Source organism: Dermacentor albipictus, chromosome 1, assembly GCF_038994185.2.
Source record: "Dermacentor albipictus isolate Rhodes 1998 colony chromosome 1, USDA_Dalb.pri_finalv2, whole genome shotgun sequence".
NCBI lineage: Eukaryota > Metazoa > Arthropoda > Arachnida > Ixodida > Ixodidae > Dermacentor > Dermacentor albipictus.
This window is the reverse complement of record NC_091821.1, coordinates 324324638-324348494: the sequence shown is the minus strand read 5'-3', so window position 1 is coordinate 324348494 and position 23857 is coordinate 324324638. Positions and strand designations below refer to the sequence as shown.

Below are 23857 nucleotides of genomic sequence, written 5' to 3'. Positions count from 1 at the left end.
CACACACACACGTACGTTCGCGACTCACACACGCAACTACTCAATATACACAAACACGTTGATCCCTCTGGCATCGCTTTGCCGAATCCCAAGCAATTATGGATAGCCAGGTACCTGCACAATACTTCGCATAACATCGATTTCCAACATTTTTTAAAAATATTTTTTACTGTTATTTGGCAAAGCTCGTACGGTCCAACACATACACTTTCCCATCCCCGCCCGAAAACGTTATTTATTTATTAAACTTTCTCGTTTCTTATTTTTTTTTATCAGCCTCCAAATTACATGACTAACGGTAGAGGGTACATTATATAATTAAATTTGTAGGTGTACGCGCTTAAAGATAAACAAGGCACGTGTTATACAACACGTTATTAATCAATATGGTCTATACCCCATGCACTAGACATGAATTCTTCAAATGAGCAGCTACGATTTTACATGTGGCACTGCACTCGTTCTTAACTATACTCTAGCTTTATTAGCGGTCGCGAACATACTGTACATGCCTTTATCCTTCTTTATTCGACCCGGCGTCCCATTCCCCCGAAACCTTTTTCTTTCTATTTTGATCGGGCACTATTCTACGTAACAATAAGAGTGAATAAACAGCACCCATTACGTACAGAAGTGCCGCGGGGCACAGCCGACTAGCTCAGGCGTACACGTTTCTCGCCACATCCTTCCCCTCAGGTGCTGCTCACCCCGTAGTATACGCCCACCTCCTCGCATCTTTCGTTCGTTTTCAACCATGCCCGGAAGCCGACGCGCAGACAGACACCTTATCGGTGTCTGCACGTCGTCGGATCGCGGCTCCCCTCGGCAGGATTTGTTCCCACGGCTGACTGACGCTGAGATACGCGGGCATAAGGTAAGAACCGTGAGACCTCGGCGCCCATCGCGCGCAAAAGAAAAAAGGATAAAAAAGAAACATGTCGCGCTATAGGGTCGCAGGCATGCCGCTACGGACGCGCGTTCCGTCGCTATGCATAATCAACAGCAGCAAGCAGCTGCTCGCGGCACTGCGACCGATTGCGAGCACGCCCCGTTTTAGGCTCGAGTCCGACACCTTTGATGACGCGGTCGTGGGAGCAGTGCTTCGGCTCCTTGCCAGCGGACGTGCCTCACGCGACCTCCGCGCACGTGGCCTGCCTCGCCTCGGGTGGCTCTTCTCACGTGACGTCCCCGGACCGCGCTGTACCGCCAGTTCCGCGCCTTCGTTGACGGAAAAAACGCGCGGCTCTCCCTTATCTGCCGCGCAGTGAAGAAGAAAAACACGCCGGCACTTCACAGGAAACGGCTGCAGCGAGCAGCTGGGAAACGAAGCGCCATGTGCCGGCTCGTATGCCGAGTGTCGCGCGTGTACAACGCGTAGCTTCAACGTCAAGTCTCGAATACCGAATCTGTACTGAGGACACGCAAGAAAAACGCAGAAGGAAAGCACTTAACCTCGTAGTGTGTGTGTGTGCATTGCAGATGAACCAATCAACTCGCGCCAAGACTATTTCATTGCAGAACTCCAAAGCGAGAATCACCGCATACCGTAACAATTCTTTTCTTTCTGTTCTATTTTATACGTATGCTGCACCGAGTAAATTCCGAAGAAAAACGCGCCGCGCCGCGGCGTTCAAACCTGGGGCTCTACGTGCAAAAACTACGATCTGATTATGAGGCACGCCGTGGCGGGGATTAATTTTGATCTTCCTTAACGTACGCCTTAGTATTAGTACACCAGCGCTTTTGCGTTTCGACATAATCGAGATGCTGCCGGGATCGAACCTGCGACCTCGAGCTCAGCAGCGCAACGCCATATATGGTCATTGCGCTACCGCAGCGGGTATACCCGCATGTAGCCAATCCAGTTACAAAGAACGTTTCTACAAAAAAAAAAAAGATCTTTGGCAATACCGACCGGGCGCGGCCTTGGTTAACATCCCTGTCTTTCCTTTTCTCTCTCTCTTTGGTGATCGATCTTCGCTAATACGTTAATTAGCGCGGCACGTTTAATTAGTGCGGTGTGCAAGTTTGCAAGTAATATGTTCAAAGGCACGCGCGCCCACACGCTGTCTTCGTACTATAGCGCACTGAACGGCTACTCTCTGAATCTCAACACTGCGCAGCGCACAGGCAGCGGCTTGTTCCAAACGTGGCGCAATGCGCGTCAGAAATGGTGATGAGGGGAGTCGAGAGGAAACCTCGCCGAAAGAAGAACCAACGGGAAGAACAGCGTTTAGAATATTAAAAAAAAAAAAAACGGCGGTTACCGCAACCACGCCCAGCCCCAAGACGCTGACTGCGGACGTCGTTAGGGAGGCGTGCGCAAGCCTGAGTGCGTCTTTCCTGCGATGACGAAAAATTAAAAAAAAAATGGAGGGGGGGGGGGGCACGAGATTTCGGGCGGAAAGTGCCCGCTCCTACGCACGTATATTGTACAAGTATACGTGTACGTTTTTGTCTGTAAATATTTTGCTCGCCTTCATTTGCGAAGTAACAGCCAAATACAACGGGCTTTCCTTGCCCCTAATAACCCATATTCCCTCTCTCTTGGAATGAATGGATACAAGACGTGCGCGAAGAAACAGCCTAGACTTCAAGACCGGCTGTCTTCTCCATCTTCCTGTGTTTAATGGGAGCAACAGGCGTGCACGAGCAGTGCATTCGTGTATACATACAGTGCGCTCCATGCCCTGCCTCTGTAGTAGGTCAGAAGCGCAGACCTGCAGGACGGCTCTGGAGGAGGAAGTCAGCTGCCTCGCCATGTATAGCGCACGAAATGCGGTCTCGCCCGTAAAGCTTATTTTACTTGTTTATGCTGCCTGCCTCATTCAGCCCATGCAACAAGGGGCGTTCCCTGCACGAAGAAGGTGCCCCGTCTCGCTGAACGTGTGAGCAGGCGAACGACATTCAACGCCCCAGCACGGTCACGTAAGCAGGCGTTCCGGCAAAGGGGGTAAACGCGGCTCGTCTGCCAAACCCGCAAGTCACGACCGAGGCAGCAAGACAGCCTCTCGTCGTGGCACCGGAGCAAACATGACGGGACGGTCGACGCGAAGTGGCTGACAAGCGACGCACCTATGGGTCTGTCGCTACCGAATCGCAAAACCCAAGTTTCTGTGCCAACGTGACCTCGTGTCGACCCGTTAACGACTAGCGGTCGACTCGCGTCATGGCAGCCGACGAATCTGCATATCTTGGTATACGACACGCTTTCCATACGCGTTTACTTTGTTTATACTTCGCAGTGTCAAGTTTCTACGCGCTGCAAACACGTACGTGCTGACGCACGTTTTGCTCGAGCTTTCAAACACGTGTTCACTAGAGTCCCAGCCTCTGTGATGATGATGATGATGATGATGATGATGATTCGATGGTAATGTTGATGATGGCATGTTCGCGGTCAGTCGCTGAATACTCACTCATCTAGAGAAGGTCAGTGGCGATTCCGGGCGACGCCCCAGTTACACGGGCACTTTCAAAGTCCTTAACTGAACCAAAGGTCCTTTAAACTTCAAGGGAGGACGCGCACTGTCACACGGTCTCATCAGAGGAGGCCTATACTCGAAAGAAGCGTTGAGTCATAAAGTTTCATACAATAATTCTATGCTTTGAGACAGGAGCCCGCGTTTGTCCTTTGCAATCTCAAAGGAATTCTCTTGAGCCTAGAGGGCGTCCGACAGAAGGAAAGGAAATTCTGTACAAATGCGAAAGTTCAATTTTTTACCTGTTAGAAACAAGTTTCACTGTGTTATAGAAGTTTCCAAGCACCAAACGCCGTCGTCACGCCCGCATTCACAATCATGATCGCGCCTTTACAGCAGCACGGGCACGGCCCGTCTCCTGCAGCAGCATCGGCGCAACATGGGCGCCGCGGAGCACGACTGGAGATGTAAGCGGTCGAAAAAAAGAAACTGAAAATTTCGGGGGCGAAAAATTGTGCGCGGAAGGCTTCGTCCGCTGCACAGCGAAGCATTGACGCGTCAAGCGGAAATGAATCGGGCACTGATACAAATGTCCGTCTTGATGCTTGGATGTGAGATCGTGCCTACATTTTGAAACCGGAAGCTCTGCTGGGACTTAGGTGATTCAGTAACGTAACAATTTTATTCTTTTCAGTGTTAGAGAAATAAATGTGTCGGGTTTTTTACAGCTCTGTGCGCGATTATCTTTTCTTTTTGTTAATTTTCCGTAATTTTCCGGAAAAAAAGAAACTTGAAAGAAGCCAGCTTTTTTTCTCACGCCCCTCAAAATTTCATGAAATTTTACATCTCTAGGCTTCAAGTATGCCTTTCTCACGAATGCCGTTATTTCAGATTGTCATGACACGGCCTTTCTGCTCCAGAATTCTTAGGCCCTACCAGCACGGTGAAACTGGCCCACTTCCTGCCTGTCCGGCGGCGACGAACGCAACGCCATGCATGGACAACCGCCCCACTGCTCGTTTGGCAACACGGGACCACCGACTACATTCGACGCAGCCGGCGGAGGATTTCAAGACCAGCCAGCCATCGTTCACTTCGGACCCGACAACACTTCAAGTATGCTTTGATTACGAATGCCGTTATCGCATGTTGGTTATCTTGAAGGTGCTGCTTCTGTTAAAACTAGTGATTATTGCATCACAGTGGCGTCGTGGCCGACAGAGTGCACTGGCGCGTTGAAACGGTCGGTCGCATATTTGTAGAAAATATGTATTGCCTTGTGTGAGCTATTATTTTTCCTCGCGGGCGACGTTGTGCAAAATCCCGGACCCATGTCCAAGGCTGAAGCAGATGCTTCTTTGCTGCTGCCTTGGAAAGTATCAATAAGTTGGAGGACACAGTCAGATCTATGCTGGCCGATTTCAAAAATTCCCAAGAGGGGCGGGCAGCTGCATTTGGAACCATCCGCTAGCATGAAGATAATGAAAAGGCTCTGCGCGAGGACTGGAAACACGCGAAAGAATGACGCGCAGCGACCGTGAAAGACATTAAATGACTAAAAACAAAGATAGCGACGTTGAAGACGCCTATCCCGTCTCAGCCGGCTGCCGATTCTGAATCGTGTATCGGAACATTGTGAGACGTATTTAATCGGCTGAATAAAAAAACTTCTAGATGCGAAGAAGCGGAAAACCTAATGAGGCGGTTTAACCTGATTTTTTTTTTAATTAGAAGACAAAGCTAAAGAAGACTGGGCTGCTTCGGAACGAAATGCTATTAAATTTTTCTCCAAAAAATTGCGCATCGAAATGTCGACTTCTCAGTTCGAAAGAGTCCATAGGTTAGGAAAGTATGTGCAAGACAAGAAAAGGCCTGCTGTAACTAAAATGACTTTTTTTTTTTGAAGACAAAGGGAGCATGTTGTATTCCACACGAAAACTTAAAGGGTGTAGTTTCTCTGTCCACGAAGATTTTTCACTAACTACAGGAGAAGCAAGAAGACACTTTTGATTGCATTTGATGAAGGAAAAGCCACACTACTAGCCGTTCTGCTGAGCGACTGCGCATTGAGGATGCAAATTATGTTTTGGACAACACCAGTAAAATTGAGGAGGGGGGGGGGGTATTGTGTAAAAGCCCACCTAATGGACGTGTTCATTTCGTCTGCTGCTGAAGGGCTGATTGGGTGGAGTGCCCGCCTCCCTTCTGACGCATACCCCAGCCAATCATATATCATTAAGACCCTTCACTCATTCCTGAAGTCACTGATTTAGACTGCCACTACATGGAACCCATCAATATTACAGAAGATTGGATCGCATGTCTTATTAATAACCCTAAAATATCTAGCTCTTGAGGCATCGATAATATTAACTCTAAAGTTTGAGAAAATGCAACTTCGCCAACTAGCAAAACCTTGTACCATATTGCCCACCAGTCATTATCGTCAGGTCAGCTTCCCTCTGATTGGAAAATTGCTAAAGTGGTGCCTGTGTACAAAAGTGGCAGCAAGAATTCCCTTGAAAACTACCGTCCAATTTCATTAACAAGGATATGCTGCAAAATTCTCGAGCAAATTATGACATCTCATATATATGAACATATTGAATCAAACATTTTTTTCTTCACTAACCAGCACAGCTTCAGGAAAGGTTTATCATGCGAGACAGAGTTACTAGAGTTCACTACTGACGTACATTCTCACATGAACCTTCAAACAGACTGCATCCTTCTCAACTTTTCTAAGGCTTTCGACCATGTAGCTCACTGCTGTTTAACTTCCAAATTAATTGCTCTCAAATTACGCTGTTTAATGCTATCTTGGATGCGTAACTTCCTAACTAATCGTCAGCAATTTATAGTCATCAAGAATTTTACATCACCCCTCGCCAACGTAACTTCCAGTGTACCGCAGGGCAGTTTATTAGGCCTTGCCCAATAACATATCCTCTTGCACGCGAACTTTTTGCCGATGATTGTATAATAAACCGACCAATTACCAGCTTTTAGGATCACCTTATCCTTCGAGGGACCTTCATCGCATTAGCGACTGGTACAACACCTGGCAAATGACACTTAATTCATCTAAATGCAAAGTCATGACTTTCACACGCAAACACTTCAACTAATGTTTTTCTTGTTATATAAATGCGGATCCAGTATCAGAAGCTTCGCTGTACAAATATCTAGGAGTTAATCTCGCAGCAAATCTTTCCTGGGCCTCTCATGCAACAACCATATGGGCTAATGCTTCAAAAACACTAGGGTACATTCGTCGCAACCTACGTAAATCCCCGCCTAACATCCGCACGTTAGCCTTCCTGACTTTCGTCCGTCCGCAGCTCGAGTTCGCATCCCCGGTACGGTCTCCTCGTCATGAATATTTAATGTGCATGTTAGAAGCCATGCAAAACCGATCAAGTCTATTTATTTCTCACAATTACAATAGGCGGTCAAGCACAACTCAAATCAAAGTTGAACTTTCGCTTCATGCACTAAGTAGTCGTCGTGACGTGGCATTGTAGTCCTTGCTCCATAAATATGTTCATCAAATGAAGTCATCGCCTTTGCTGCCGGGACATGCAAGTTGCCTATCCTGGATGGATGGATGTGTATTGTTTAGTGGCGCAAGGGCCAGGTGTGGCCAAAGAGCGCCATGACTGATAATGATGTGTTAAACGCTGATTGGTGAGTTACGATGGTGGGATGTGACATGGCTGTAAAGTGGCCTAAAATCATTCCGTATCATAAAAGCGTAAAATGATATATAATATAAAATTATGATAGTGATACATATAGTTGTATATGGATCTAGTACGCGTGATAAGTGATCGTGGAGCTAAAATGCAAGAATGTGGAAATATCACCTAAGCCTCCGGGAGGCCTTTGAGCCCAAAGGCTGGGAGGCAGGTGCTTTGTTTTAGTGCAGTTATCGCAGCAGAAACCTCAGTTAAGAGGCCGTGCTACGTATTTCCTGGTGATATGACATGAAAACTATGTGCATCTTTTAAAAGTGCGAACACGGATTGATATTTAAAGAGCGGTTCCATACCTATGATCATAAGAGGATGAAGGGGAATTTGTTGACGGTGTGGTAATGGAAAATGCTTTTTCCTATTAGCGTCTAATTCACTGCATTGCAGCAGGATGTGAATCACGGTAAGTGGCTCACCACATTTATCACACATGGGTGGATCGCCACCGGACAAGAGGTATGCGTGTGTGCTGTATGTGTGTCCTATCCTGAGTCTGCAAAGTGTTACTTCTGTGTGGCGGTTCTTTGATACCGGCGGCCAGTTGCCAAGATACGGCTTGATAACATGTAGTTTACTTTCTGTTTGTTTGTCCCACAAGCACTGCCAGAAAGCCCTTAGCTTTTTTCTTATTGAGGGCTTGAGGTCCATTACAGGGACAGTCGTGGAAGTGTTGGAAGCGTTCGCGTTGACGGATGTGGCTAGCTCGTCAGCCAACACGTTTCCCTGTATCTCTCGGTGCCCCGGCACCCAGCATACGACGATATGCTGTTTGGACTGATAGGTTGTGCATAATGCTGAGTAAAGAGATAGAATTACAGGGTTTTTATATTTGCGGACAGTTTTCAAAGCATTTACAACACTCAAAGAGTCTGTGTATATAACTGCCTTTGGGACATGAAATTCATTAATGTGTTTAACGGCAGCCAATATCGCGTAGGCCTCTGCTGTGAAAATACTTGTGTTAGGGTGCAGAACACCGGCATCTAAAAAGGATGGAGCGATCGTTGCGTAAGATACGCCAAATTTACACTTCGATGCGTCTGTAAAGAATTCAGGAGAGGAGTATTTGTGCTGTAATTCGAGGAAGTACATTCGTATATGCGCGACAGGCGCATGCTTTGTGACAGCTACGAAAGATGTATCACAATCTATTGGCTGCCACTGCCACGGCGGGGGCCGTATAGCAGGGGACATAAGGTGGTATTGAAGCAGTGGAACCCTTGTTTCTTCAGCCATGTCTCTAACACGCATGGAGAAAGGCTGTGCCACTCTGGGCCGGTTGCGGAAAAGTTGGCAACTGGACAAATCGTTTACGGTGTAATACGCGGGATGCTGACTGTTTCCGTTCACTCTAAGAAAATACATGAAAGACGAATATGTTCTCTGCAGATGCAGTGACCACTCATCCGATTCAACGTACAGGCTTTCCACTGGGCTTGTTCTAAAGGCGCCTGTGGACAGGCGAATTCCTAAGTGGTGGACGGGGTGAAGCATCTTTAGAGCAGTTGGAGTAGCCGACTGGTAAACTATGGCTCCATAGTCCCAGGTTGTGCGTGAGAGCACCTTTAAGATATTCATTGTTTTCATGCACTTGTCTTTAAGATATTTTATGTGCTGTACAAAGGTTAGTTTCGCGTCTAAAATTATGCCTAAGAATTTATGTTCCCTGTTTACAGGCAGACGCTCACCATGCAACACAATTTCAGGATCCGGGTGCAGGCCTCTTTTTCTAGAGAAAATGACACAGGTGCTTTTTTGTGGGTTCAGTCTGAACCCGTTCACATCAGCCCATTTGGAGACCCTGTTAAGACAAAGCTGGATCTGTCGCTCACAGATTGCAAGAGAACTTGATTGAAAACCTATCTGCACATCGTCAACATACGTCGAATAGAAGATGTTATGTGGTATGTGTAGACGAAGAGAATTCATTTTTACTATAAAGAGTGTGCAGCTGAGCACCCCGCCCTGCGGCACTCCAGTTTCCTGTACAAATTTCTGTGACAGAACAGTGCCCACTCGAACGCGGAATGTCCGATTCGACAGATAACTTTCGATAACATTGAACATATTTCCGTGTATACCTAACTGTGAGAGGTCTTTCAAAATCCCAAACCGCCACGTTGTATCATAGGCTTTCTCCATATCTAAGAATACTGATAAGAAAAACTGCTTATGGACAAAAGCTTCACGGATACGTGCCTCGATACGTATGAGATGGTCAGTGGTGGATCGACCCTCCCGAAACCCGCACTGGTATGGGTCCAGCAATTTGTTTGATTCTAGGAAGTGTAGTAGGCGACAGTTAATCATTTTTTCGAATACTTTGCATAGGCAACTTGTTAATGCTATAGGCCTGTAACTCGATACAGAGGAAGGATCCTTTCCGTGTTTTAGGATTGGAATTACAATAGCCTCCTTCCAAACAGAGGGGATCTCGCCGGAAGACCAAATAATGTTGTATAGGTAAAGGAGGGTTTTCTGTGTTTCGGATGGTAGTTGTTTTAACATCTCATATATTACGCGGTCTGAACCTGGGGCGGATGTATTACAACAGTTTAGTGCTGCCTGCAGTTCTGCTATACGGAATGGATCGTTGTACGCAGCACTTTTGGCAGATTTTCTTTCTAATGTGTGCTGTTCTATTTGTGTTTTGTATTTTAGGAAGGTTTCTGAGTAGTGTGAAGAGCTCGATATGTATTCAAAATGTGCACCGAGAAAGTTGGCTTGGTCTTCAAGGCTTTCTCCGTGGCTATTTACTAGAGGTAAGGAATACGTTTGTTGCCCATTAACTTTCTTCACTCTATTCCAGACTTTTGTCTCATCTGTGTACGAGTTGATGCTTGATATGAACTTCGTCCAACTCTCTCGTCTTGCTTGTCGGCGCGTTCTCCTTGCCTGGGATTTGACATGTTTAAAATTTTCCAGGTTTTCAGCAGTTGGAGAATCGCGAAATATCGCCCACGCTTTGTTCTGGTTCCTCCGTGCTTGCCTGCATGCATCGTTCCACCAGGGAACACGCCGTTTGGAACTCATGCCGCTCACTTGAGTGATACATTTGCATGCGGCATCAAGCATAAAAGCTGTAAAATATCTAACAGCGTCATCTATGGTTATACCGGACATCTCAGTCCAAGTCATATGTGTAAGAGTTCGGTATTGTTCCCAATCGGCTGAGTCAACCTTCCACCGAGGAACCTGCGGGGGAAGTTGATCTTCTTTCGGGGTTGTTAGGATTATTGGGAAGTGGTCACTCCCATACGGGTTGTTAAGCACATTCCATTTAAAATAGGGTAAAAGCGTCGGCGATAAAATGCTAAGATCTATGGCAGAGTATGACTTGTTGGACAGGTTAAAATATGTGGGCTCCTTCGTGTTCAAGAGACATGTTCCAGAGGAAAAAAGCACCTGTTCAATGACGCGACCTCGCGCATCACAGCGTGAATCGCCCCACAAAGTACTGTGTGCATTAAAATCACCAAGAATAAAATATGGGTCCGGGAGCTCATCTATTAATGACTCTAAGTCGCGTCTGTGAAGGTGATGATGTGGTGGTATATACAGAGAACAGATTGTAATGAGTTTATTTAAAAGTACGGCTCGAACGGCCACGGCCTCAAGGGCCGTTTGGAGCTTTAGATGCTGACACGCTACACTTTTGTCAGCAATAATAGCTACACCGCCAGATGCTGCGACAGCATCCTCGCGGTCTTTGCGAAACGTAACGTGCTTTCGGAGAAAGTTTGTGTGTATGGATTTTAAGTGTGTCTCCTGTAAACACAGCACTTTTGGATTGTGTTTATGGATAAGTTCTTCAACATCATCAAGATTCCTAAGTAGACCTCTGACATTCCATTGAATGATTTGTGTATCCATATTTTAAATTTAATTGGTGCTGTGTTTACGGAAACGCAAGGGATGTCTTAGATACCAGAGCCCTTTCGAGGCCCTGTAACCGGGGTTTTGCTCTTTTTGAAGCGTTCGAGGGAACCTCGCCGCTCCTGAGGCGCCTGGGGCGCCTTGAGGATAGTTGTAGTGTCCATTGCCTCTTGTGAGGCGCCGGACACATGCTCTTGCGAGCGAGAAGTTACCAGGGAAGGTCCCGCCTTGGAGGGCAAGACCCCTGCGCCCACCAGCCCGGAGGTCGATGGGGTTCCCTGGGGGATTTGGCTGCGCTGGTCATTGTCAGCACTGGAAGGGACCTGGGAGGTTGAGGCAGCCTCGGCTGCGCCCACCTTCGGGGTCGATGGCCCCTTTTCCTCGGTCGGCGGAGCAGCGCTAGCTGCAACCACCGTGGGGCCAGATGGCGTAACCGCCGACTCACTGTGTGTGGGTCGGACAGTCGCCGGAGGCCGTTGTGACGCTGCCCCCTGACGCGCCACTTCGGCAAAGCTTTTCTTTGGCAGGTATGCAACCCGCCTGCGTGCCTCCTTGAATGATATATTCTCTTTTACTTTTATAGTTACTATTTCTTTTTCCTTCTTCCAGGAGGGGCACGACCGCGAGTACGCGGCGTGATCCCCGTCACAGTTCACACAGTGGAGAGAGTTATTACATGCTTCAGTGGCGTGTTCAAGGGCACTACATTTCGCACATGTCTGGCGGCCTCGGCAGCTCTGCGAGCTGTGGCCGAAACGCTGGCATTTGAAACATCTCAAGGGATTTGGCACGTACGGTCTTACACGAAGCTTGATATACCCGGCCTCGATTGACTCGGGCAGGACACTTGAATTGAAGGTGAGTATTGTAGCGTTCCTACTTAAAGGACACAGTAAACGTAAAGCATTGCTGTGGAACTGGCGTCCATCTTGTCTACATTTTATTCTCACTTCCTTCTTCTCTTCTCCTGAACCCAGACTCCTGCGCTTCTTCATCTTCTATTCCAAGGCTCATACCGCTTCACCCTTCCAGGTTTCTTTTGCTAACCCCTCCTGGGGTAATACTTGAAAACGTTTCCAATCGAAGCACATTCAACTGAGCCACGTTCGCCAATGTACCACACAGTCTTCAATATTCCTTTCTGAGTGGCCGTCTTTGTCACAGAATAAGGACCATAAAATTTGGCATTGGATTCTCTTACTCCTTTCCTAACTAGAATGAGGTCGGTGACTTGAATGTCTGGAATGTCTGAGCAATGTCTCTTGTCAAAATTTTTTTTCATTCGTTTACGGTACCTCTCCTCCTGCGATTTCTGTTTCCTTTCCTCGACGATCTGGAGATTTTCTAACAGCCCAAGTTCACGGTCCGCCTGAAGAATAGGGGTTTCTCCTGAAGAAGCGAATTGCGGGCTGCATCCCAAGCCGCTGGTGTAGGAGCGATTGTGATGTCTTACAGCTGCTTCTAAAGAGCATTTCCAACCACCAGGGAAACTATCGTACATCCTGATGTATTGTTTAACATCTCGTATAGCACGCTCTGCAAGCCCATTCGCTGCGGGATGGTATGGCGCACAGAACTGGATTGATATATTATGGTCTCGAGCCCATCTTGCTAGCTTTTCGCTCTTGAACGCTGGACCGTTGTCACATACAATTGTCTTGGTTGTCCTAAACATATCCCGTTCGAGAAGGGCGATGACACTATTCGCATCTTCTTTTCCTGCCCGTGCCGCGACCATCCTGGTGCATTCATCTATGGCCAGAAGAAAAGCTTGCGTTTTTCGGACTCCTTCTCGTTTCTTATTTAGCTCGGCGAAATCCAGGTGTATAACTTCAAAAGGCACGTTTGAGTGGCAAGGTATTATCATGGCGTCCGTAGGCTGCTTATATTTCACTTTGTTGATTTGACAAATGTGGCATGAACGAACGTATCGATTGACGTCGTCTTTCATGTGAGGCCACGTAAATCTCTTGACTAGCTTGTTGTAGGTGCGCCAAAATCTGTCGTGTCCTCCAGATTCTGGGCTATCGTGGTACAAATAAAGCACCCTGGAAACCAGCGTTGGCGGGACTTGATAGCGACCTTCCCTAAAAATCAATTGTTCAGTGCCTTCCCACAATTTAATTTCATTGATTTCTGCCGATTGTTCGTTGTTGGCCTGTATCATCAGTCTAGACAATGCATCTGCATCAGTCAAAAGGGGTCCAGGTCTATGGGAGATGGTGAAATCGAACTGCTGCAAATAGTTCACCCATCTGGCGATACGTCCCTTAGGTTGGGTCATATTCAAGAGATGAGTGAGGGCTTGGTGATCGGTGAACAAAGTAAACTTCGCACCTTCTAGGTACGTACGGAAGTACTGAATTGCTTTGAGGACTGCAAGAGCTTCCTTTTCAGTAGTGGTGTAGTTGACTTCAGGTGGCTTGAGGGTGTAGCTGTAGTAACCTACTACGTGTCGCTTTTCTCGGCCGGATGCTTCTGGACATTTCTGGTACAAGACTGCACCTGTCCCATAGTGTGAGGCGTCGGTATTCAGTTCAAAGGGTAAAGTGAAATCTGGTATGCGTAGAATAGGGTCAGCAGATATTCTGTGCACCAGATCACGGTAGACTCTCTCACATTCCTCATTCCACTCAAATGGAACTTCTTTCTGTGTTAGGCGCGTGAGGCATCTTGTTTTGATGGCAAAGTCTTTTATGAAGGGCCTGAAATGTCCTGCTAATCCCAAAAATACACGCAATGAGTGTACGTCATATGGTTTTACCAGTTGGGATATCCTCTCGACGGACTCTTGTTTCGTGCTTTTGGTAGTCCCATCAAAGACTCTTCCAAGAAACACCACTTTTCTTTGAAAGAACGCACTTTTCTTAAAATTAACCTTGAGGTGTGCCAAGCTCAAGGCATTTAATACCTGGGACAGGTGTGCCTGATGCTCCGTCTCTGTTTTGGAGAAGACGATAATATCGTCTATGTACACGTTACAAAAGACACCTAGGAAAGGCTTCAGGACTTCGTTCATAATCTTCTGGAACCATGCTGGTGAGTTTTTCCAGCCGAAAGGAAGCCGGTTATACTCGTACAGGTCGAAGGGCGTGATAAAAGCAGTGTACATTTTTGTATCTTCGGTTAGCGGGATCTGCCAGAAACCTTTGCACAAGTCAATACGTGAAAAACATCGGCAACCACCTGTCTCATCTATAATCGTGTCTATCTTCGGCATGGGAAATGGTATAAGTTCTGTCTGTCGGTTGAGAACCCTGTAATCTGTGCACAGTCTGAAAGTTCCATCTTCTTTCGGCGCAATAGTTATGGGAGAGGCGAAGGGTGACACCGAAGGCCGGATTATATTGGCGTCTAGCATCTCCTGCAATTCCTTCTTCAACCATACCTTGCGCTCTCTTGGCATGTTGTAAGGTGATTTTCGGATGACGGTCTTGTCGGTGAGTTCGAAAGGCACCTTGTGTGACGTCATCGCCGGTGGATAGCTTCCTATGCATACTAGTTCAGGATAGGTCGTTGCAATATCCTCCGCGCAATTGACAACTCGCAGGTTATCCTTTCTATCCGGCTGTGTCTCTTGCCTTGATAGTCCTTCCACTAAAACCGCATCGTCCCAGTATACGTTGATTTTTAGTTTCTTTATATCTGGTCTGGATAGCAGAGAGTCATACGTCACCCCCTCAATCACCAGTACTTCACTCGCTATTTCATGACCTTGGAACTCTATGTTTACTGAGGCCCACTGATTATGCATTGTCACTTTTCCATCGTAGCCTTGCACCCGTAGTACTCTTCCACTATGCAGGTGACTTGCATCTACCAGCTTGGCATTTATTATAGACACAGAAGCGCCGCTGTCAACCAAAGCCATCATGTGTCTGTTTCCCACTTTCACAGGGATGTGAAGTAGGCTAGAGCAAGTTAAATAAACAGTCTCAGTTGTGGTCATCGGGTCGGACTGATCACCCTTGTTTATCAGTTTTTTGTCGTCGGAGCCTCTTCAGCGTCCGAAAGTAGGGGAACAGGGTCGCTGTCGATGTTATGCACCCGACCTCTGGGAGCGCGCCAACCCAAGCTCTCTGTGCCGCCTGCAAGGCGGCGCGGTTCTCGCTGATTACGGCTTGACCAATCCGTGCCGGACCGTGTGAAGTGACCGCTTGAGCTAGCGTTTATATTTTCTTCTGAAGTAAATATGTCGTGAAGGCACTCCAGGAGCCCGTCCATAGTTTTAGGTGACCGTAGTTGCACTTGCTTCAGGACTTGCGCGTGCAGTCCGTGCATTATTAGTGCTACTACGGCAGACGGAGGAAGCAGAGGCTCGGCCAGCTTTAAAAGGCGGCATTTGTCAAAGAAATACTCGACGAGGGAGCCTTGCTTGAATTTGAAATTAAGCGCGGCGTCCCACCTTTGCACTGGGTTGCTTCGGAATGTCGTCAAGAATTTTTCTTTCCACTGATTCCAAGAGTTGCCAGCCTCTTCAATAATGTGCAAATCATACCACTTCCGTGCAACACCGCTTAAGTAACTACGCATGTTAGTAATCTTGTCCTCATTAGAATGCCAGTTGTTCTTTCCAGCGGCATATTCATAGAATTCAAGCCAACCTTCTGGACTTGATGACATGCCGTCGAATGCATCAGGTTCTACAAATTTAGTCACTGGCTTCTCAGCGTTTAAAGAGCTTATAAGCGATGTCACCAGCTGGTTTTGTTGCGAAATCTGTTCTTGTTGTAGCCGAAGTGCTTTCAAAACGAGGCTCACCTCTTCCGTCGACGACTGTGATCCAGAGTCCTGTCGACGCATCGGTTGAAGAACTAATTCGTCGAAGATCACCAGAGGCAAGTTCACGTTCACAGCACCCTTCCGACGTAGTTCATCAGGGTCCATGGAAGCCTTCTCTAAAACCAGGTTCATGAGTTCTGCCGAGTTGAGTTCGCGAGGTAGTTCCACCGCTGGTTCATCTTCAGCTTGGTATCTCGAAAAGATGATCTTGTCCGCGGAGGTCTCCTCAAGGAAAAATCTCACCCACATGTTGGAGTTCGCTGTCGGCTGCGCCAAAATAATGTAGCGTTCCTACTTAAAGGACACAGTAAACGTAAAGCATTGCTGTGGAACTGGCGTCCATCTTGTCTACATTTTATTCTCACTTCCTTCTTCTCTTCTCCTGAACCCAGACTCCTGCGCTTCTTCATCTTCTATTCCAAGGCTCATACCGCTTCAAGTATTATGTGTTTGGTCGCAATTTCTTTGCCGTCTCGCCTCATCTTGATTCTTTTGACGTTTATGACATTTTGTTCACTGAAGCCCTCCAACAGTTCAGCCTCAGCGAGCTCTAGCAAATCATCATCGGAGATAATGCCACGGGAGGTATTCATCGTGCGGTGCGGGGTTACTACTACTTGGGTCTCCCCAAATGATACAAGTTTAGGCAGTTTCTCAAATTGTTTTAGGTCGCGGAGCTCCAAGAGGAGGTCACCGCTAGCCATCCTTGACACCTTATATCCTGGGCCAAAAACTTCGGTAAGAGACTTAGATACAAGGAACGGGGAGATTGTTCGCACTTGCTTAGCTGGTTTTTCTGCGTGGATCACATGAAAACGGGGAAAATTGTGGACTTGGCGTCCGAAAAACTGAAAAACTTCTTCGGTGCGCCCTCGTTTCTGAGGGCGATCAGGTAGTTTAGGAAAAGCATGTTCCATAAGTAATGTTGGGTTTTCGGCCGCGATGCCGACCACCCACCATGGAGCCCAACAGGGGGACGTGACAGAAGTTCCTGCTAGAGAAACCCTGCCAACGCCAGCCGTACATCGCTGCTATAACCAAATACAGCATAACCAAGGCTGGCTAGCTACACAAGGTTAACCCTTGCCGCCGGGAAACTAGGAAGTGAGGAGAAGTGAGGAGAAGACAGGAAAGATGAAAAAGGCGAGAGAGAAAGACGAAGATTGGAGAGGAGGACAGGAAAAGGCGACTGCCGATTTCCCCCGGGTGGGTCAGTCCGGGGGTGCCGTCTACGTGAAGCCGAGGCCAAAGGGGTGTGTTGCCGCCGCCGAGGGGCCGTAAAGGTCCAAACACCCGGCATTGGCTCAACCCCCAGGATCCCCTTTTCCCCGGACACGGCTAAACCGCGCACGGCTACACGCGGGAGGGTCCAACCCTCGTGTGCTCGGGTACGTGGTGTCGCAACACACCAAACGCCTGCTTACGCAGACGCCCCTGCGGGGCATCCTGACGACTGAATAAGTTTCAATCGCATCAATGGAAACGCGGATGCATTTGATTTGTAGGCTTTGCCACGAACCATCCGCTTGTGGAATTCCCTTCCTGACAGCACTGTCACGCAAATGGACAGATATAAATTTAGGCAACTCCTGAACCTGCAGTTTCTGTCCTAAAAATGTGTCATTCTGTATGCCGTGTTCTGTATGTCTGTGTAACGCCACGCTGTATGACATGTTCTGTATACCTGTGTAACGTGCACGCATATTTTTTCTTTCTCTCTTTCATGATTTAAGCCACACTTATTTTACACGATATTTGATTATGTGCCCGAGCAATGTGTGGAATAATATTTATCCGACGTTTCGTTCGCTATCGCATCTTGTTCGTTCGTAACCCTGTTTTGCAACGATGATTTTTGCTCGCCTTTGTTACGTATACAACTGTCTTGAAGTGATTCCCCCCTTACTCAGTGCTCCTCACGGGGTTATCGGCTGCTACGCATCGAAGTGTCCTCGATTTTTTTTTTTTGCGCGTCGGTAGCCTTTTCGTTTCTTGTCACTTTTGCGTTTTATAATATCTTGCTGTTTTTTTTTTTAAAGCTTCAGCGGAGACCATGCGGAGACCGTATAGCACTGACACGTACCCATTGAACAATTGTTCCTTTAAAAGCTCTACGCTCCTAAGCTTCAAAGAACCTTTGGTATGTCCAGGCGCCTAGTGTCCGCCTATAGAGTGAAATAACATCGGTATATGCAAATAGGAGCTGCACGCGTTGCCGGCCGTGTAACGAACACTACGTGTGCCTCAGTCCCGTTTTTTTCCACCAGTGGCACGACACTCGCATCTGCATCAATGTCGAAGGTTATACGCGAGCACGCGTAGCGAAGCGGTTGCGATGGGGCGAGCTGCCGACGCGGCTGCCAGCCTCGTAGGTCAAGGGTCACAGCAATGCGGAGTGCGCATGCGTGGCAGCTGGTGCAAAGCGTGCGCACGTGACCCGAAAGTCGTACGCGCCAGATTTCCAGGCCGGATAAACCAGGGCGCAACCTGACTCCGCACACGAAGACGGAAGCAAAGGGTAGGCCCGTCTCGTGAAAAGGCATCTTACGCGATAAGAAGTAACCCTGTAATTGATACCATACTGCTTCTTGTTCAGAGAAATTATTTACGAGGTGAATTGCCGTATAAATGAAATGAGTACAACGGTAGTTATTAGCTCGATGGAATTTTTTTTTTTCACATTGGAAGGAAAGAGTGTGGGACTGATCTCTTAATTATCGCAAAGGGTTTACAGTCGAGTGGCTTTCGGTGCATATTAAATGCACCCTGTAAGTGTGCTCAGGAACTTTTCGCTTATATTTATGCTTTAAGACGAGTTGTTTGAGGGGACGGGGCATGATGGCACATTTCACTATCTTCCGAAGAACACACATAGGGTACGTTTAACAGAATCTGGCACTTACCGAACGTCAACTGCTCGCGTTTGGCTCGTTTCATTTATTGAGGACTGAACACACACGAGTTTATGCTTGCGACTAGACAGCGCTGAGTGAAGTGCATTACCTTCATTCAGAATACACGCATTATGAAGGTGCTTGACCTTCTTTAAGGATGAGAAGAGGTTGTACTTCTTGAAAATTATATTTTGCAGCAAAGTGATGTAGTGCATTCCTGAGCAGAAAAGGTTGGCACTAAATACACAGCTCCGATTGCCAAGAATTTCGAGAACACGCAAATAGAGCTGCGTATCGAGGAAGCGCCTTCCACTTCAAGCTCCAAGATGCTAAACGCTTTCGATGACCTCCACTCGTGAAAAACAAAAGGGCGGTAGAGGGGGGGGGGGGGGGGGGGACAATTTCGCTCTTTCTACCTGCACACTTCAATTGGGCACTTCCAACAACGTGACTGGACTCACGACCGTTCACCGAGTCAAAGATACTCGGACCGTGGCCACACCCGTCACTGGCACGAAAAGCGATTCACGCACTAGTACAATACTTGAAGTGCACTGGCTTAAGAGACCGTTTATAGTGTTCCTGTGTGTAGTGTCTTTCCCACACACACGCAGTGCAATTACTCTCTCCCTTTTTTCCTATTTCTATTCCCCTTTCTCCCACCCACAGTGTAGGGTAGCAAACCGGGTGCTCTTCTGGTTGACTTCCCTGCCTTTCCTTTTCTTCTTCTCTCTCTCTCTCTCTCTCTCCAACAATGTAGTGCTTCAACACCTGCTCCTCTTTTACAGAAATGCCCCTCAAAATTTCTGCAGACTTCTCTCGGCTTTACTGACGTTCTCGTCGTCAGTATGATCAGGTTACAATCGTGAGTGCCTAAGAAAACAAAAACAAAAAAAAGCGAAATACAAACCGCGCCTGCATATTGATTGAACATTTCGTCGCAACGTACGTGGCCACATAACTTTTATAGGCGAGCGGTAAATGCCAGCCCCATTAACGAGAACGCCGGGCGCGTTCCTCCATCGAATCAGCAACCTCGAACAGCTGATTACATCGCTGGCGAAATTCATATTAAAGAAAGATGGAGGACGCTTAAGAGGAAGCACTAGCTCGGGTGCTCCTATCTAAATACATGTAAAGGGAGAATTCGTTTTTCTCGGCAACCACTCCATCGAATTTCACGAGGTTTGTTGCATTTAAAAGAAAAATCTAAAATCTAGTGACTGTTGGTTTCGAATTCTCGATTTAGGTTGTCATTTTTTTTACTAAAAATTGGCGAAAATCGCAAACTTTCAGGAAACGAAACTATGAAGTTTACAACTCCGTTACAACTCCACATCTCAGCAATGAAAAATGGTATCACAACTCTGGGAATTGCATTTCATTGTACATCTAAAGCGGACAAAATTGATATGTTACACATGATCCTTAAAAAATGTAGTAATGTGTAAATACAGCTTTTCTAAAGCCCTTGTACACAACGTAACAAATTCATCTAATGTATAAATTGACATATAGAATTTGTCCGCTTTGAATGATATAATGGAGGCCGTTTACATAATCGCGATATCTCTTCTTGATGCAGAGCTATTAATTTATAAACTTCGTGTCTATTTTTTTTCGAACTTTCGAATTTTTGAAAATGCTTTTAACAAAGTTCAGGTCATAAATCGAAATTCCCTTTCAACAGTCACTGGAATTTAACTTTCTCTCTCAAATTAGCAAATTTCAATAAAATCGGTCCAGGGGTTATCTCAGAAAATCGTTTTTCGTTTTACATGTATCTGATTAGGCCGCATCGGAGTTTGGCCCGAGCTAAAGTGTCTTCTTAAGCTTCACCTTTAAGAGTGGAAGGCGAAAGCATTCAAAGATCCCTGACTGCTCCTCACGCTTCCCGGCAACTGGAGCCTATGTAACCGTAATGTTTACCGGTAAAAGCTGGTCACAAACGCTATGTACGAAGGCAGGCTTTCTGGTAGAAACGCGGCCTCTTGCGTGGGCCGCGATGCGGCGGAGGCGAGCGACATATGGAGGTACTGCAAGGAACCGGGCGCACCACTCCATGGCCCCCGAGATACTCACGCGCCGGCGCGCGCAAATGACAGACGCCGTGGCCGGTCTATGGATTGTAGATACGTTGGAAAAGGGGCTTCTTTGAGTTTCCGCGTAACAGAAATATGTTTTCTCGCATAGTCAAATTACAATCCGACGCTATTATGTTTAGCTTGTGAGTAAGTTGTACTTTACAATTTTTCTGCGTATTTTAGCTTGAGAAATTCAATTAGTTCAGTAGCTTGCTTGCGCCACATGGAGGGCTTGGGCATGGGTGGTTCGAAAATATTATTTGTCGTAACGACATCCGACACTGGACGCCGACGCCAGATTTTCTGCTGCACGGGTCCCTTAACGCTATTGCGTTAAAAATCAGAGGATTGCGCTTGCACGAATAGCCCTATATATGGTTCCAATACGAATGGGGAAAAGGAGAGGAAGTCAAACGACGTCCCAGGTAATTTCGCTCGTCCAGGTGCAGAAAAGAAAGCCGACCGGATGCACCTCGCCGGAGATGACACAACCCGAAGCGAATACGCCAGGGGCAGCACCTGCTCGCTTCCGATGGTGACTCAGCACACGTGACGACGACAGCGGGTCTGGAAAACGCATCATTTTATTTTCTTTCCAGTTCCGTAATACTCTTCGCAAAGTCAACGGCCGAGAGCTATTTCTGCATCCACGACACACCGAGGGCAAACGTGTTCTGTCCATAGACAATGGGCGTTCTGCAGGCGTTGCCGAAGATTGGCATCGCAGAACCTTACATTATAGATATTTGAACGCGCCGGCGGTCGGCAACTATCGATGAAGGGGAAAAAGATATTTGCCCACAGAACCGCGCCAGCTATATTTAGCCAGACATCTTTCTTTCTTTTTTTTTTTAAACTTCATTCTCTTTGTCAGGGCTCTTGAGTTCCGCGCGTCGAATCGGCTGTGGGATCGAACAGACAAGCAAACAAGACAAGCGAACGGCGCGCCAACTGCCATGGCTGAACGACGCGCGCGAAGCACGGTCGATCAACGAAAGCACAATCACGAGACAGCATGGGCCCGGTCACGACTAATGGTGCTCGCTGGAGCGTTTCCTCGGCTTCTCGCGCCGGATCGCGTTGAGTGAGGCAAGGAAAATCGGGCGGCGCGGTGCCGTCTGCGTGCAAAAGGAGCGGCGAAAAGTCGTCGTCTCATCGACCGCAGCGTTTGGAAAACAAAACGCACCCTAGGTAGCCGATATGCACGCATCCAGGCTACCTAACGAGTCCCAGCGACCAACGCTCTCTTTTGTCCGGTTTGGTTCATAGTGGAGTCGCGGGAAGAAGTACAGGGGAAGAGGAGAATAAAAGAGAGACCCTTGGTTCGAGAGAAAGCACGCGTACAGTGTGAATCGCACTGGTCAACCGACCGATTTGGTCACCGTCCTTCGCGAAATAAATTATAAGCTGACGCGGCAATAAGACCGCGCATGATTATGCGTTATAGAACAAAGAGATATGGAACTGTTACGGTTCACTGTGTGCGGCGATGAAGGAAACGGATGCCAAGCGCCTGAAACTCGACATGCCTAATCGTCACGCTCGGCAACATGAAAAGATTTGTTCGTCGGGTGTGTGCGACGGGATTATGCACCAGTGAAAATCCTACCCGCCTTTGAACGATGTTCAACCCCTCTACGCCAGGGAGTGGTTTCTCTCAGAATTCTCTGTGCGTGGGTTGACAAGTGTATTGACCCGACGTGTCTACGCTCCCCACATCCCCACATCTACACCACCAGTTAGTGTATGGTTTTTCTCCGTATTCCTCTGTGAGGGCTGACCAGCGTGCTGACAAGGCCTTCCACCAGGGAGAAAGAGAGAATAAGTCTGCCCGGATGGTCTCGGGGATAAAAATGGTGGCGACACCACGAAAAGGTCGTCTCTGCCCACGCTTAAAGGAGCACGCACGCTGAACGTGTTTGCAATTTTTCTCTTGGCGCGCACTGCTCACCCGTGACGATGTATTAAACTTCTGTTATTTGTTTTTACATTATATCGTCTTCCCTGCAGGACCCTCACCAGAGCTCCAAGCGGACGCTGTGGAAGGTCGCCGGAACCCCGTCCCCGTAACTGGCGGCAGCCGTCAGAACCTATAGCAGTAGATGCTCGCGCAGTCCGCAGCCGGCTATTCACACTGTATACGTGATTGACATTTTGTGGTATTTGCAGAACCTTCGCTATGAAAAGCTAATGCGCACAAACACAGTTCGGCGTTAGAATGCATGCACATAACAAGCAAAGCTCGTGTGCTTAAGCTCAACACCTTCGCCGAAAGAGCGCGCATTTATGGGCTAACAAACGACTCGGCGTCGCTGCGCCCGACGTCAAATCAGCAGCATCACGTCACGTCTGTGCGATTGTGACGCCTCGACATCTCATAGATAACGCAAGATCTACGCGCACCGATTATGACGTAACCGGGAAAGGTCGAAGCTGCCGCTGAACGTCGTGCTTTGCAAAAGCAAAACGAGCGTGCAGGGCGTGTTCCAGATTGCTATGTATCCATATGCTCTCAGGCTTCCCCCATGACGTCACGGTCACGGCGTAAAGACACCGCCACCTAGATAGCACAAGGCCTTTTCACTCCTATCCATGACATCCTGTTACCTCACCTGACTACCATAGAATCTAACGGGGATGCTCCCGAGTAGGCAAAAGTGATTTTGACGTCACCGCTTTCATCACGCCAGCCTGTCAATGAAAATTTCGGGCCAGGTAGCGTGACGTCATGCATTGGAGTAAACCGCCCTGTGCTATCTACGTGTCGTTGTTAAAGAGTGCAGGTTATCTGTTATCTAGGTGGCATTGTGAGGAGAAAGGCAGTTGCGCGTTTTTGCAAGAGCCTGCGTTGCGTTAAATATGAGTGGAAGGTGAGCTCGCGGTTTCAGACACAACAGAAGGGAACGACGTTGCGCCACGCTGTTGTGGCGCAACACTGGCGGGCTATTCGGGAGGTCAGGAGGCTGGGTGGCGTTGAGAAAGAAAAATAGACTTAGGACAGCCGCTGGCTGGGGTCGTTCGTAAGGCTTTTCAGGTCCTGCGCG

General features: G+C 47.7%; 2 protein-coding genes across 14 annotated transcripts in view; one reads left to right on the top strand and one right to left on the bottom strand.

The window, feature by feature from the left end:
* Ndae1 (Na[+]-driven anion exchanger 1) overlaps positions 1-23857 on the bottom strand; it is a 248863-nt gene that overhangs the window by 69937 nt on the left and 155069 nt on the right. The window lies entirely within an intron of this gene.
* Positions 672-23857, top strand: LOC135919412 (uncharacterized). Of its 2 annotated transcripts, none has more exons than XR_010569954.1 (3): positions 672-874; positions 4343-4538; positions 22824-23857. XR_010569954.1 is itself a non-coding variant. In XM_070535409.1 (3 exons), exons 1-3 carry the CDS (start codon positions 755-757, stop codon positions 22881-22883), a joined length of 405 nt encoding a protein of 134 aa, XP_070391510.1. In that variant the 5' UTR covers positions 672-754; the 3' UTR covers positions 22884-23857. The 2 variants fall into 2 exon arrangements, 1 of the variants encoding a protein (XP_070391510.1); XM_070535409.1 differs by having other exon boundaries at positions 4314-4538.

Bases quoted from the DNA above. Each gene is read 5' to 3' on its own strand.
- LOC135919412 (XM_070535409.1), top strand. From the start codon at position 755: ATGCCCGGAAGCCGACGCGCAGACAGACACCTTATCGGTGTCTGCACG. The intron at 875-4,313 runs GTAAGAACCGTG...CCGTTATTTCAG, and splicing joins CTGAGATACGCGGGCATAAG to ATTGTCATGACACGGCCTTT. The intron at 4,539-22,823 runs GTATGCTTTGAT...TCTTCCCTGCAG, and splicing joins CGGACCCGACAACACTTCAA to GACCCTCACCAGAGCTCCAA.